We start from the raw sequence: 14,638 nt of genomic DNA, 5'->3' as shown, positions 1-14,638 counted from the left end.
GCACCACTTTTTGAAGAGACTGTCTTTTCTCCAGTGTATACTGTATTCCTGCCTAGTTTGTTGTAGATTAATTGACCATAGGTGCGTGGGTTTATTTCTTTGCTTTCTATCCTGTTCCATTGATCTATTTGTCTGTTTTTGTGCCAGTCCCATACTGTTTTGATTACTGTAGTGTGAAACCAGGGCGTATGATTCCTCCAGCTCTGTTGTTCTTTCTCAAGATTGTTTTGGCTCTTCAGGGTCTTTTGTGTTTCCATAGAAAATTTTAAATTATTTGTGCAAATTCTGTGTAAAATGCCAAGAGTATTTTCATAGGAATTGCATTGATTGCAGTTCTGTAGGTTGACTTGAGTAGTATGGTCATTTTAACACTACGGATGCTTCCAATTCAAGAATGCAATGTTATCTTTCCATCTGTTTGTGTTGTCTTCAGTTTCTTTCATCACTGTTATACTTTTCAGGGTACAGGTCTTTTGCCTCCTTAGGTAGGTTTATTCCTAGGTATTCTATCATTGTGATGCAATGGTAAATGAGATAGTTTCCTTAATTTCTCTTTCTGATACTTTGTTTTTAGTGTATACAGATGCAACTGATTTCTGTATATTAATAATAGTATTTAATAAGCTTCAGTTTCTATGTTTGTGAATGGTATTGACCACATATATTTGTACTGATCCAATACAAGGCTGAATTTTGGTATTTGTAAAATCAACTGGGAAACACTCCTTCATAGTTTGTGATCCCAACCTAGATAACACAGCATTGCAATAGGAATTTACTTGGAAATGTGAAAGTAATTACCAGTACAATTAATGGCCACCGGGTTGTTCTTCGGGACACCACGTCGTCGGCTCAGTGGTGCGTGCCCTGCTGTGGGACTGTCCTGTGCCCACCATAGGGCAGGGCCAGGCCCCAGGCATGTGGGCCATAGCGGGAGGGGCTTCCCTGCGGGGAGCAGGCATTGCCAGCACACATCGTCCTGGAGAGAGGCCACATGTGGCGCCCTCAGGAAGGGAGACTGTGGGGGGATGGAGGGCCGATGGGTGGGGTGTAGCGGAGGCACCTTGTTGGGGACCCTGGGGGGGGGACCCGTGGGGTCCGGTGGCCGTTAGAAGTTCCTCTCTGTGTTATCATGCCCTCCGTTCAATGGTTTCAGTCAATGTTTCTCTTTAATAAATTTCTCGGAACGTTTCAGCTGAGTGTGGCCTCCGCAGTGGGCAATGGAGGGAAAGGATTGCTGCGGGTGAGGGTGGGGGTCCAGAGTCGGATTCCTGCTCAGCACCTGTGGGACACCTCTCCAGTGAGAGGGTAGGGTAGGCACTTTGCAGACCCAGACATGGTGAGGGTTCTTCTTCCATTTCATAGGTGAATTGTAAAGTTTTAGCGAAAACTGATAATTGCCTGAAAAGGCAGTAGAGAAGTTAAAATGTAAATGAAAAACTTGATTATCTCAGCAGGAAAAAGGGAACATAGGAGCAACAATAGTTGGACTGACAGTGCTACGGACTGAATATTTGTAATCCTCTCCCCCTCATTCACCTGTGAAATTCTAACCCCCAAAGGGATGGGATTTGGAGGTGGGGCGCTGGGAAGTGATTAGCCCATGATGGGGGAGCCCTCATGGATGAGATTAGCTCCCTTATAAAAGAGACCCCAGACAGCTGCCTCATCCTCTTGTGCCATGTGAGAAGGTGGCTAGTTGATACAACTAGACAAGAAATCAGTCCATATAAAGAAGAGCTTTATTACTGTTGCTTTATTACTCAGCTGTACAAAGGAACGAAATGGGTCGTTTGTAGAGACGTGGATGGATCCTAGAGACTGTCATACAGAGTGAAGGAAGTCAGAGAGAGAAAAACAAATATCGTATATTAATGCATATGTGTGGACCCTAGAAAAATGGTACAGATGAACCGGTTTGCAGGGCAGAAACAGAGACACAGATGTAGAGCACAGACATGTGGACACCAAGGTGGGAAAATGGTGGGGGCGGGGGTGGTGGTGTGATGAATTGGGAGATTGGGATTGACAAATGTACACTAATATGTACAAAATGGGTAACTAGTAAGAACCTGCTGTATAAAAGAATACATAAAATAAAATTCAAAAATTAAAAAAAACAAAAGAAATCAGAATAGGTTTATGACATTATCAATCACAGTAGAAAACCACCTGTAAAGACAAATTGACATATTTGCCACAATGGGCTCTGCTTCGCCAAGTTTGCTCCCCCAACTCCACAGCCTTGCAGGGAGGCCTTCCTATTGGTGCAAGGCCAATGGGCGTGTCTTTTGCCTCCAGAGGCGCCAAACCTTGGGACCTCAGACCCTCAGTGCGCAAGGCTTCTGCTGCTTCCATAGCAAAGCGCCTCCTCACGTGCTCTTCTCATCCAACCACTTTCTCTGTAAAGAGACGTCTAGAACTTTCTCCCGAATCTTCCTGGAGCTTCCGGGAGCACCCGGAAACCCGCGTGGCGTTCGCACGGAGTGCCTGGGACCGTCGGCTGCTGAGACGAGCTCTTCAGCCCCTTCTGAGCGGGACTCCGGAGTCATCCACAGAGTCAGAGCAAGTCAGGAGACAGGCGGGGGCTTTGCCGGGGGCTGGACTCCGCAGGTACCAGGGGCCCTGGGAAGGAGTGGAGGTGGGGGGAGGGCTACGGGCTGCTCGGTTGGGAGTGGGGGAATGGCGGCAGAGGGCAGCGGGTTGAAGGGGGGCTGAGGGAAGGGTCCCCCTGTGTTCGGTTCCGAGGGGAGGATCGCTGGCTGGTGGGGTGGCTGGTGGGGGGCGTTTTCGAGTCGGAGCGTAGAGGGTGGGGCTAATGTCTAAGCGTGGGGGGGCCCGGAGCGGAGGGCTTCCTGCTGGGCGGGTGTGGCCGGCCTTGGGGCCAGAGGAGAGGAGGACTGGCTGAGGGGGTGGGGAGGTTGGGATGGGCTGGCCCCCGCCCCAGGGGCCTACAAGGGAGAGGAGGGCTAAAGGCTGCTGCGTGTGGCGGGAGGAAGGGGGAGGTACTCCTGGCTGAGGCGGGGGTCGATGGGGAGGACTCCTGGGCGCAGGTGCGTTAGGTAGGCGTTAGGGGAGGTCCCGCCGGGGCGGGGCGTGGGTTGGGGGGCGACGACGCTCGTGACAGGAAGGGGGCTCAGGCTCCCGGGTGGGCGGGGGCACGAGGGTTGGGCTCTGCGTCTCGGGTGCGAGAACCGAGAGCCCCTGGCGCTGAGGGTGCTCGTGGGAGGACTCTCCCGTGTGGGGAGGTGAGAGAGGCACTCAGATGTCTGTGCATGAGGGGCCGCCAGCGGAGAGTCAAGGTGAGGAGCCGAGGGAGCGCTGAGGGACCCCCGCGGGATCATCTCAGCCCTGAGAAGCCCTGGGCTTGGTGGCCTGATGTTTTGTCCATAGATTCCCCCTGGGGCTCTCGGGACAGTGAAAGCCTTGGTGTGAGGGTCCGGCCTCGGGTGAACACAGGGGGCGTCCCCGGACCTGCCAGGGCTCAAGCTGAGGACTCTGAAGGAGGACAGAGGGGACCCCACTGATCCCCGCCCCTGCCATCAGCCCTGGGCAGTCCCGGGCCGGAATGAGCACTTGGCAAGGAGATTTGACTTCCGCCTCCAGGTCTCAGAGACACTGGGGACCTGGTGTAAGGGACGGGGCCTAAAGAGGGCGGAGGGAAGAATCCCAGGACCTGCCGGGAGTCGAGGTGAGGAACCTGAGGGAGGAATGAGCGGACCCTGGACCCCAGAAGAGAGGGGCCCCTGGGGAGGCGATAGGGTGGGATGACCCCATGCAGCACTTCCTGACATCCGGGTCTCAGAGACCCTGGTGAGGGGTTAAAAGGGGCGGGGTCTCAGAGAGGCTGGGGAGGGGGTATAAGGGGCGGGGTCTCAGGCGGGCACAGGAGAGAATCCCAGGTCCTGCGTGGAGTCAAGGTGAGGGCCCTGAGGGAGGACTGAGGGCAGCCTGGACCCCAGAACAGAGCTGGCCCTGGGAGGCCATAGGGTGGGATGAGCACAGCAGCACATCCTGACATCCGGGCCTCAGAGAAGCTGGGGACCTGGGATAAGGGGCGGGGTCTCATGAGGGCAGAGGGTAAAATGTCAGGTCCCTGGTGGACTAGAGTTAGAGCCCTTAGGGGACCCTGAGAGAGGACAAAAAGGACCCACCAGGTTCCCGCCCTGGCAGGTGGCCGTGGGAGGCCCCGGGGCGGGATGAGCACAGTAGGCCTGTCCTGACGTCCTGACGTCCGGGTCTCTGAGAGACTGGCGCCCTGGTAGAAGGAGCAGGGACTCACAGTGGCAGACGGGACAATCCCAGGTCCTGCCCAGAGTCCAGCCTGCACGCGAGGAAGCCAGGATTGAGGACGTTAGACCCCAACACAGGGAGGGATCCTTTGCCCTTCCGCGGGGGCCTTGGAGGCGCCAGAGCACGGTCAGCAGATGAGATGTTTCCTGACTTCTGGCTCAGGGTCCTCGGGAGGTCAGGTGTTTGGTGTGAGGGGTGAGGCTTCAGGTCCGCAGAGGGTGGACTCCCAGGACCCCGAGGGCAGACTGAGCAGACCCTCAGTCCTGGTACGGGGGCCTCCACAGAAACCTGCCCCTGTGGTCAGTGCTGGGAGGCCAGGCAGGAGGTGAGGACCCAGAATGTCCCCACCCTAGGACCCTCGGGAGGCCCTGGACAGGTGCGGCCACATGTGGGGCCCCCTCACTGCTTTCTGTTCAGACTCGGGGTCTTGTTCTGAGTTTCCCCTCAGGCCCACAAAGGGGAGAGTCCAGGCCCTTAAGGGGAACGGTGAGCACTACGAGCCAGCCCCGAGGAGACCACCCACCCCAGAACCCAGAACTGGGGGGATCTCACAGAGTCCGGCCCATCCCTCCTACCAGCACCGAGGGGCCCAGGGCTGTGCCACAGTCTACACAAGGGGTGCCCCCTCCATCCCTCTTACAGGGGCTCCAGGAACCGGGAGGCGAAGGCCCAAGTCTGAGGACCGTGTCCTCAGGCCACAGAGCAGAGGAGGCGCAGGCAGTGCCAGGAGTCAAGGGGAGGTGCGTGCCCTGAGTGTGTACCCAGGGGCTCCCCCTCCCAGAACAGAGGGGACCCCACAACACCCGAGTCACCCCACCATCCTGTTCAGCCCCAGAACCTGGGGCCGTGCTGGCTGCACCCTGAGGAGCCCCCTCACTTCCTTCTTCAGGTTGGCAGGGGACAGGCCGCCCAGGAGGAGCGCCCCTGTGAGGCCCGAGGGCACCCCTGAAGACGAGACCTGTAAGTGACTTTTGTCAGAGCTGCCCAGGGTGCCTTTCTCCGCCGAGGCCGCTCACACGCCCTGTCTCCCCCAGGTCCGTGGTCCCTACCTGTCACCCCTGCCCACACTCCCGTCGGCGGCCCGACCCCAGGCATCATGCCCCTGGTCGAGATGAGTGAGCTCCGCCAGCCGGAGGCAGACTTCCAGACCCCAGTCCCGGTCCAGGGCCTGGTGGAGGCACAGCTGTTGGGGGCTGAGGGGGAGGAGGCCGTATCCCCCTCGTCCTCCTCTTCTTACTCTGACCTGTTCCTGGGCACCTTGGAGGAGGTGGCTGATGCTGGAGAACCCAGTCCCCCCCAGAGCCCCTCCCCCACTGCCATGGCCACCCCTCCATGGAGCCAATCTGAAGACGACGGCCTCAGCCCCCAAGATGAGGAAGGGCCGAGCACCTGGCATGACCAGGAAGATGTGCTCCAACATGCTCTATGTCAGAAGGTGGATGAACTGATGGGGTTCCTGCTGTTCAAGCATCACACCAAGGAGTTGACCACAAAGGCAGAAATGCTGACCATCCTCGAAGATTACCAGGACCACTTCCCCATGGTCTTCAGGCGAGCCTCTGAGGACATGCGGCTGGTCCTTGGCCACGACGTGAAGGAAGTGGACCCCAGCAATCACTCCTATGTCCTCGTCCCCACCCTGGGCCTCACCTACGATGGGATGCTGAGTGACAGGCCGAGCATGCCCAAGACCGGCCTCCTGTTGCTGCTCCTGGGCCTGATCCTCCTGGAGGCCGACTCTGTTGCCCCTGAGGAGGTGGTCTGGAGAGCACTTAGCAAGATAGGTGTGTGTGCCGGGAGGGAGCACTACATCTATGGGGAGCCCAGGGAGCTCCTCACCAAAGTGTGGGTGCAGGAGGGCTACGTGGAGTACCGGCAGGTGCCCCACAGCGACCCCGCCCGCTACGAGTTCCTCTGGGGTCCCCGGGCCTACGCGGAGACCAGCAAGTGTCAGGTCCTGGAGCATCTGCACAGGGTCAGTGAATGGGATCCCAGGTCCTTCCCATCCCTGTCTGCAGAGGGTGTGAGCGACGAGGAACAGGGACCCTGAGCCAGAGCAGCAGCCAGGCTCCTTCCAGGCCCACGTCCAGCAGCTTCTCCCGTGGGGCAGGAAGGGAGGCTGATCCTTCACTCTGAGTTTGAAGAGGGAGTGGTCAGCCTTCTAAGCAGTGAGGGCCCGGGCAAGTTGGGGCAACCCGGTGTAGCATCTTTGTTTTCCTGTTTTCTAAGATAACGTGGAAATTCATCTGTTTCCTTTAGTGCTTTTTCAAATGTTGTTCTTTTTCATAGAAGATGTTTTAAATGCCAATACTTTGTATTTTTTATACAATTTTTAAAGGTTACATTCAATTTACAGTTGTTACCAAATATTGGCTCTATTCCCCATGTTGTACAATACATCCTTGTAGCCCGTCTTACACCCCAAAGTTTGTGCCTCCCACTCCTCCATCCCTGTAGTGCCCCTCCCTCATCCCTACTGATAAGCACTAACTAGTTTGTTCTCTGTATCTTTGAGTCTGCTTCTTTTTTTGATATATTCACTAGTTTGTTGTATCTTTTAGATTCCACCTGTGAGTGATATCGTGCATTATTTGCCGTTCCCTGTCTGACTTACTTCACTTAGCATATTGCCCTCCAAGTCCATCCATGTTGCTGCAAAAGGCAAAAGTTTGTTCCATTTTTATGGCTGAGTAGTAGTCCATTGTACATATATAGTACCTGTTCTTTATCCATTCATTTGTCGACGGACACTTAGGTAGCTTCCATATCTTTGCAATTGTAAATAATGCTTCTGTGAGCATTGGGGTGCATGGATCTTTTCGAATTAGTGGGGTTTTGAGGGGATATATACCCAGGAGTGGAATTGCAGGATCCTATGGTAGTTCTGTTTTTAGTTTTTTGAGAAACCTCTATGCTGTTTTCCCCAGTGGCTGCACCAATCTTACATTCTCCCAACAGCGTACAAGGGTTCCCTTTTCTCCACATCCTTACCTACATTTGTTATTTGTGTTCTTTTTCATGAGAGCCATTCTGACTAGGTGTGAGGTGATATCTCTTTGTGGATTTGACTTGCAGTTGCCTGATGATTAGTGATGTGGAGGATCATTTCATGTGCCTGTTGGCCATCTGCATTTTCTCCTTGAAAAAATGTCTATTCAGTTCTTCTGCCCATGTTTGTAATTGGGTTGTTTGTTTTCTTGATGTTGAGTTGTATGAGCTGTTTATATATACTGGATATTAATCCTTTGTCAGTCACTTCAGCTGCAAATCTTTTCTCCCATTCAATAGGTTGTCTTTTAGTTTGGTCAGTGGTTTCCTTTGTTGTGCAAAAAAGCTTTTAAGTTTAGTTAGGTCCCATTTGTTTATTTTTCCTTTTACTTCTTTTCCTTAGGAGATAGGTCCAAAAAAATATTGCTGTGATTTATGTCAAAGAGTGTTCTGCCTGTGTTTCCCTCTAGGAGTTTTATAGTATCCGGTCTTACATTTAGGCCTTTACCCTATTTTGCATTTATTTTTGTTTATGCTGTTGGACAATGGTCTAATTTCATTCTTTTACATGGAGCTGTTCAGTTCTCTCAGCACCACTTTTTGAAGAGACTGTCTTTTCTCCAGTGTATACTGTATTCCTGCCTAGTTTGTTGTAGATTAATTGACCATAGGTGCGTGGGTTTATTTCTTTGCTTTCTATCCTGTTCCATTGATCTATTTGTCTGTTTTTGTGCCAGTCCCATACTGTTTTGATTACTGTAGTGTGAAACCAGGGCGTATGATTCCTCCAGCTCTGTTGTTCTTTCTCAAGATTGTTTTGGCTCTTCAGGGTCTTTTGTGTTTCCATAGAAAATTTTAAATTATTTGTGCAAATTCTGTGTAAAATGCCAAGAGTATTTTCATAGGAATTGCATTGATTGCAGTTCTGTAGGTTGACTTGAGTAGTATGGTCATTTTAACACTACGGATGCTTCCAATTCAAGAATGCAATGTTATCTTTCCATCTGTTTGTGTTGTCTTCAGTTTCTTTCATCACTGTTATACTTTTCAGGGTACAGGTCTTTTGCCTCCTTAGGTAGGTTTATTCCTAGGTATTCTATCATTGTGATGCAATGGTAAATGAGATAGTTTCCTTAATTTCTCTTTCTGATACTTTGTTTTTAGTGTATACAGATGCAACTGATTTCTGTATATTAATAATAGTATTTAATAAGCTTCAGTTTCTACGTTTGTGAATGGTATTGACCACATATATTTGTACTGATCCAATACAAGGCTGAATTTTGGTATTTGTAAAATCAACTGGGAAACACTCCTTCATAGTTTGTGATCCCAACCTAGATAACACAGCATTGCAATAGGAATTTACTTGGAAATGTGAAAGTAATTACCAGTACAATTAATGGCCACCGGGTTGTTCTTCGGGACACCACGTCGTCGGCTCAGTGGTGCGTGCCCTGCTGTGGGACTGTCCTGTGCCCACCATAGGGCAGGGCCAGGCCCCAGGCATGTGGGCCATAGCGGGAGGGGCTTCCCTGCGGGGAGCAGGCATTGCCAGCACACATCGTCCTGGAGAGAGGCCACATGTGGCGCCCTCAGGAAGGGAGACTGTGGGGGGATGGAGGGCCGATGGGTGGGGTGTAGCGGAGGCACCTTGTTGGGGACCCTGGGGGGGGGACCCGTGGGGTCCGGTGGCCGTTAGAAGTTCCTCTCTGTGTTATCATGCCCTCCGTTCAATGGTTTCAGTCAATGTTTCTCTTTAATAAATTTCTCGGAACGTTTCAGCTGAGTGTGGCCTCCGCAGTGGGCAATGGAGGGAAAGGATTGCTGCGGGTGAGGGTGGGGGTCCAGAGTCGGATTCCTGCTCAGCACCTGTGGGACACCTCTCCAGTGAGAGGGTAGGGTAGGCACTTTGCAGACCCAGACATGGTGAGGGTTCTTCTTCCATTTCATAGGTGAATTGTAAAGTTTTAGCGAAAACTGATAATTGCCTGAAAAGGCAGTAGAGAAGTTAAAATGTAAATGAAAAACTTGATTATCTCAGCAGGAAAAAGGGAACATAGGAGCAACAATAGTTGGACTGACAGTGCTACGGACTGAATATTTGTAATCCTCTCCCCCTCATTCACCTGTGAAATTCTAACCCCCAAAGGGATGGGATTTGGAGGTGGGGCGCTGGGAAGTGATTAGCCCATGATGGGGGAGCCCTCATGGATGAGATTAGCTCCCTTATAAAAGAGACCCCAGACAGCTGCCTCATCCTCTTGTGCCATGTGAGAAGGTGGCTAGTTGATACAACTAGACAAGAAATCAGTCCATATAAAGAAGAGCTTTATTACTGTTGCTTTATTACTCAGCTGTACAAAGGAACGAAATGGGTCGTTTGTAGAGACGTGGATGGATCCTAGAGACTGTCATACAGAGTGAAGGAAGTCAGAGAGAGAAAAACAAATATCGTATATTAATGCATATGTGTGGACCCTAGAAAAATGGTACAGATGAACCGGTTTGCAGGGCAGAAACAGAGACACAGATGTAGAGCACAGACATGTGGACACCAAGGTGGGAAAATGGTGGGGGCGGGGGTGGTGGTGTGATGAATTGGGAGATTGGGATTGACAAATGTACACTAATATGTACAAAATGGGTAACTAGTAAGAACCTGCTGTATAAAAGAATACATAAAATAAAATTCAAAAATTAAAAAAAACAAAAGAAATCAGAATAGGTTTATGACATTATCAATCACAGTAGAAAACCACCTGTAAAGACAAATTGACATATTTGCCACAATGGGCTCTGCATCGCCAAGTTTGCTCCCCCAACTCCACAGCCTTGCAGGGAGGCCTTCCTATTGGTGCAAGGCCAATGGGCGTGTCTTTTGCCTCCAGAGGCGCCAAACCTTGGGACCTCAGACCCTCAGTGCGCAAGGCTTCTGCTGCTTCCATAGCAAAGCGCCTCCTCACGTGCTCTTCTCATCCAACCACTTTCTCTGTAAAGAGACGTCTAGAACTTTCTCCCGAATCTTCCTGGAGCTTCCGGGAGCACCCGGAAACCCGCGTGGCGTTCGCACGGAGTGCCTGGGACCGTCGGCTGCTGAGACGAGCTCTTCAGCCCCTTCTGAGCGGGACTCCGGAGTCATCCACAGAGTCAGAGCAAGTCAGGAGACAGGCGGGGGCTTTGCCGGGGGCTGGACTCCGCAGGTACCAGGGCCCTGGGAAGGAGTGGAGGTGGGGGGAGGGCTACGGGCTGCTCGGTTGGGAGTGGGGGAGCGGTGGTGGAGGGCAGCGGGCTGAAGCGAGGCTGAGGGAAGGGTCCCCATGTGTTTGGGTCCGAGGGGAGGACCGCTGGCTGGTGGGGTGGCTGGTGGGGGGCGTTCTCGAGTCGGCGTGCAGAGGGTGGGGCTAATGGCTAAGCGTGGGGGGGCCCGGAGCGGAGGGCTTCCTGCTGGGCGGGTGTGGCCGGCCTTGGGGCCAGAGGAGAGGAGGACTGGCTGAGGGGGTGGGGAGGTCGGGATGGGCTGGCCCCCCGCCCCAGGGGCCTACAAGGGAGGGGAGGGCTAAAGGCTGCTGCGTGTGGCGGGAGGAAGGGGGAGGTACTCCTGGCTGAGGCGGGGGTCGATGGGGAGGACTCCTGGGCGCAGGTGCGTTAGGTAGGCGTTAGGGGAGGTCCCGCCGGGGCGGGGCGTGGGTTGGGGGGCGACGACGCTCGTGACAGGAAGGGGGCTCAGGCTCCCGTGTGGGCGGGGGCACGAGGGTTGGGCTCTGCGTCTCGGGTGCGAGAACCGAGAGCCCCTGGCGCTGAGGGTGCTCGTGGGAGGACTCTCCCGTGTGGGGAGGTGAGAGAGGCACTCAGATGTCTGTGCATGAGGGGCCGCCAGCGGAGAGTCAAGGTGAGGAGCCGAGGGAGCGCTGAGGGACCCCCGCGGGATCATCTCAGCCCTGAGAAGCCCTGGGCTTGGTGGCCTGATGTTTTGTCCATAGATTCCCCCTGGGGCTCTCGGGACAGTGAAAGCCTTGGTGTGAGGGTCCGGCCTCGGGTGAACACAGGGGGCGTCCCCGGACCTGCCAGGGCTCAAGCTGAGGACTCTGAAGGAGGACAGAGGGGACCCCACTGATCCCCGCCCCTGCCATCAGCCCTGGGCAGTCCCGGGCCGGAATGAGCACTTGGCAAGGAGATTTGACTTCCGCCTCCAGGTCTCAGAGACACTGGGGACCTGGTGTAAGGGACGGGGCCTAAAGAGGGCGGAGGGAAGAATCCCAGGACCTGCCGGGAGTCGAGGTGAGGAACCTGAGGGAGGAATGAGCGGACCCTGGACCCCAGAAGAGAGGGGCCCCTGGGGAGGCGATAGGGTGGGATGACCCCATGCAGCACTTCCTGACATCCGGGTCTCAGAGACCCTGGTGAGGGGTTAAAAGGGGCGGGGTCTCAGAGAGGCTGGGGAGGGGGTATAAGGGGCGGGGTCTCAGGCGGGCACAGGAGAGAATCCCAGGTCCTGCGTGGAGTCAAGGTGAGGGCCCTGAGGGAGGACTGAGGGCAGCCTGGACCCCAGAACAGAGCTGGCCCTGGGAGGCCATAGGGTGGGATGAGCACAGCAGCACATCCTGACATCCGGGCCTCAGAGAAGCTGGGGACCTGGGATAAGGGGCGGGGTCTCATGAGGGCAGAGGGTAAAATGTCAGGTCCCTGGTGGACTAGAGTTAGAGCCCTTAGGGGACCCTGAGAGAGGACAAAAAGGACCCACCAGGTCCCCGCCCTGGCAGGTGGCCGTGGGAGGCCCCGGGGCGGGATGAGCACAGTAGGCCTGTCCTGACGTCCTGACGTCCGGGTCTCTGAGAGACTGGCGCCCTGGTAGAAGGAGCAGGGACTCACAGTGGCAGACGGGACAATCCCAGGTCCTGCCCAGAGTCCAGCCTGCACGCGAGGAAGCCAGGATTGAGGACGTTAGACCCCAACACAGGGAGGGATCCTTTGCCCTTCCGCGGGGGCCTTGGAGGCGCCAGAGCAGGGTCAGCAGATGAGATGTTTCCTGACTTCTGGCTCAGGGTCCTCGGGAGGTCAGGTGTTTGGTGTGAGGGGTGAGGCTTCAGGTCCGCAGAGGGTGGACTCCCAGGACCCCGAGGGCAGACTGAGCAGACCCTCAGTCCTGGTACAGGGGCCTCCACAGAAACCTGCCCCTGTGGTCAGTGCTGGGAGGCCAGGCAGGAGGTGAGGACCCAGAATGTCCCCACCCTAGGACCCTCGGGAGGCCCTGGACAGGTGCGGCCACATGTGGGGCCCCCTCACTGCTTTCTGTTCAGACTCGGGGTCTTGTTCTGAGTTTCCCCTCAGGCCCACAAAGGGGAGAGTCCAGGCCCTTAAGGGGAACGGTGAGCACTACGAGCCAGCCCCGAGGAGACCACCCACCCCAGAACCCAGAACTGGGGGTATCTCACAGAGTCCGGCCCATCCCTCCTACCAGCACCGAGGGGCCCAGGGCTGTGCCACAGTCTACACAAGGGGTGCCCCCTCCATCCCTCTTACAGGGGCTCCAGGAACCGGGAGGCGAAGGCCCAAGTCTGAGGACCGTGTCCTCAGGCCACAGAGCAGAGGAGGCGCAGGCAGTGCCAGGAGTCAAGGGGAGGTGCGTGCCCTGAGTGTGTACCCAGGGGCTCCCCCTCCAAGAACAGAGGGGACCCCACAACACCCGAGTCACCCCACCATCCTGTTCAGCCCCAGAACCTGGGGCCATGCTGGCTGCACCCTGAGGAGCCCCCTCACTTCCTTCTTCAGGTTGGCAGGGGACAGGCCGCCCAGGAGGAGCGCCCCTGTGAGGCCCGAGGGCACCCCTGAAGACGAGACCTGTAAGTGACTTTTGTCAGAGCTGCCCAGGGTGCCTTTCTCCGCCGAGGCCGCTCACACACCCTCTCTCCCCCAGGTCCGTGGTCCCTACCTGTCACCCCTGCCCACACTCCCGTCGGCGGCCCGACCCCAGGCATCATGCCCCTGGTCGAGATGAGTGAGCTCCGCCAGCCGGAGGCAGACTTCCAGACCCCAGTCCCGGTCCAGGGCCTGGTGGAGGCACAGCTGTTGGGGGCTGAGGGGGAGGAGGCCGTATCCCCCTCGTCCTCCTCTTCTTACTCTGACCTGTTCCTGGGCACCTTGGAGGAGGTGGCTGATGCTGGAGAACCCAGTCCCCCCCAGAGCCCCTCCCCCACTGCCATGGCCACCCCTCCATGGAGCCAATCTGAAGACGACGGCCTCAGCCCCCAAGATGAGGAAGGGCCGAGCACCTGGCATGACCAGGAAGATGTGCTCCAACATGCTCTATGTCAGAAGGTGGATGAACTGATGGGGTTCCTGCTGTTCAAGCATCACACCAAGGAGTTGACCACAAAGGCAGAAATGCTGACCATCCTCGAAGATTACCAGGACCACTTCCCCATGGTCTTCAGGCGAGCCTCTGAGGACATGCGGCTGGTCCTTGGCCACGACGTGAAGGAAGTGGACCCCAGCAATCACTCCTATGTCCTCGTCCCCACCCTGGGCCTCACCTACGATGGGATGCTGAGTGACAGGCCGAGCATGCCCAAGACCGGCCTCCTGTTGCTGCTCCTGGGCCTGATCCTCCTGGAGGCCGACTCTGTTGCCCCTGAGGAGGTGGTCTGGAGAGCACTTAGCAAGATAGGTGTGTGTGCCGGGAGGGAGCACTACATCTATGGGGAGCCCAGGGAGCTCCTCACCAAAGTGTGGGTGCAGGAGGGCTACGTGGAGTACCGGCAGGTGCCCCACAGCGACCCCGCCCGCTACGAGTTCCTCTGGGGTCCCCGGGCCTACGCGGAGACCAGCAAGTGTCAGGTCCTGGAGCATCTGCACAGGGTCAGTGAATGGGATCCCAGGTCCTTCCCATCCCTGTCTGCAGAGGGTGTGAGCGACGAGGAACAGGGACCCTGAGCCAGAGCAGCAGCCAGGCTCCTTCCAGGCCCACGTCCAGCAGCTTCTCCCGTGGGGCAGGAAGGGAGGCTGATCCTTCACTCTGAGTTTGAAGAGGGAGTGGTCAGCCTTCTAAGCAGTGAGGGCCCGGGCAAGTTGGGGCAACCCGGTGTAGCATCTTTGTTTTCCTGTTTTCTAAGATGACGTGGAAATTCATCTGTTTCCTTTAGTGCTTTTTCAAATGTTGTTCTTTTTCATAGAAGATGTTTTAAATGCCAATACTTTGTATTTTTTATACAATTTTTAAAGGTTACATTCAATTTACAGTTGTTACCAAATATTGGCTCTATTCCCCATGTTGTACAATACATCCTTGTAGCCCGTCTTACACCCCAAAGTTTGTGCCTCCCACTCCTCCATCCCTGTAGTGCCCCTCCCTCATCCC

At 55.2% G+C, this 14,638-nt stretch overlaps 1 protein-coding gene across 1 annotated transcript; it reads left to right on the top strand.

Moving 5' to 3' along the window:
• Positions 1 to 10,073: 10,073 nt before the first annotated feature.
• On the top strand, positions 10,074 to 14,267 carry LOC308609893 (melanoma-associated antigen 8-like; the record flags this gene model as incomplete). The annotated part of the gene is made up of 4 exons (XM_081259171.1): positions 10,074 to 10,484; positions 12,807 to 12,904; positions 13,054 to 13,124; positions 13,199 to 14,267. 4 exons carry the CDS (start codon positions 10,074 to 10,076, stop codon positions 14,212 to 14,214), a joined length of 1,596 nt encoding a protein of 531 aa, XP_081115297.1. The 3' UTR covers positions 14,215 to 14,267.
• Between the last annotated feature and the right edge of the window lie 371 nt (positions 14,268 to 14,638).

Source organism: Mesoplodon bidens (assembly GCF_964165515.1).
Source record: "Mesoplodon bidens genome assembly, contig: HAP1_SCAFFOLD_999, whole genome shotgun sequence".
Taxonomy (NCBI): Eukaryota; Metazoa; Chordata; class Mammalia; order Artiodactyla; family Ziphiidae; genus Mesoplodon; species Mesoplodon bidens.
Note: the sequence above shows the minus strand (reverse complement) of the source record. Positions and strands in the feature narration are given on the sequence as shown.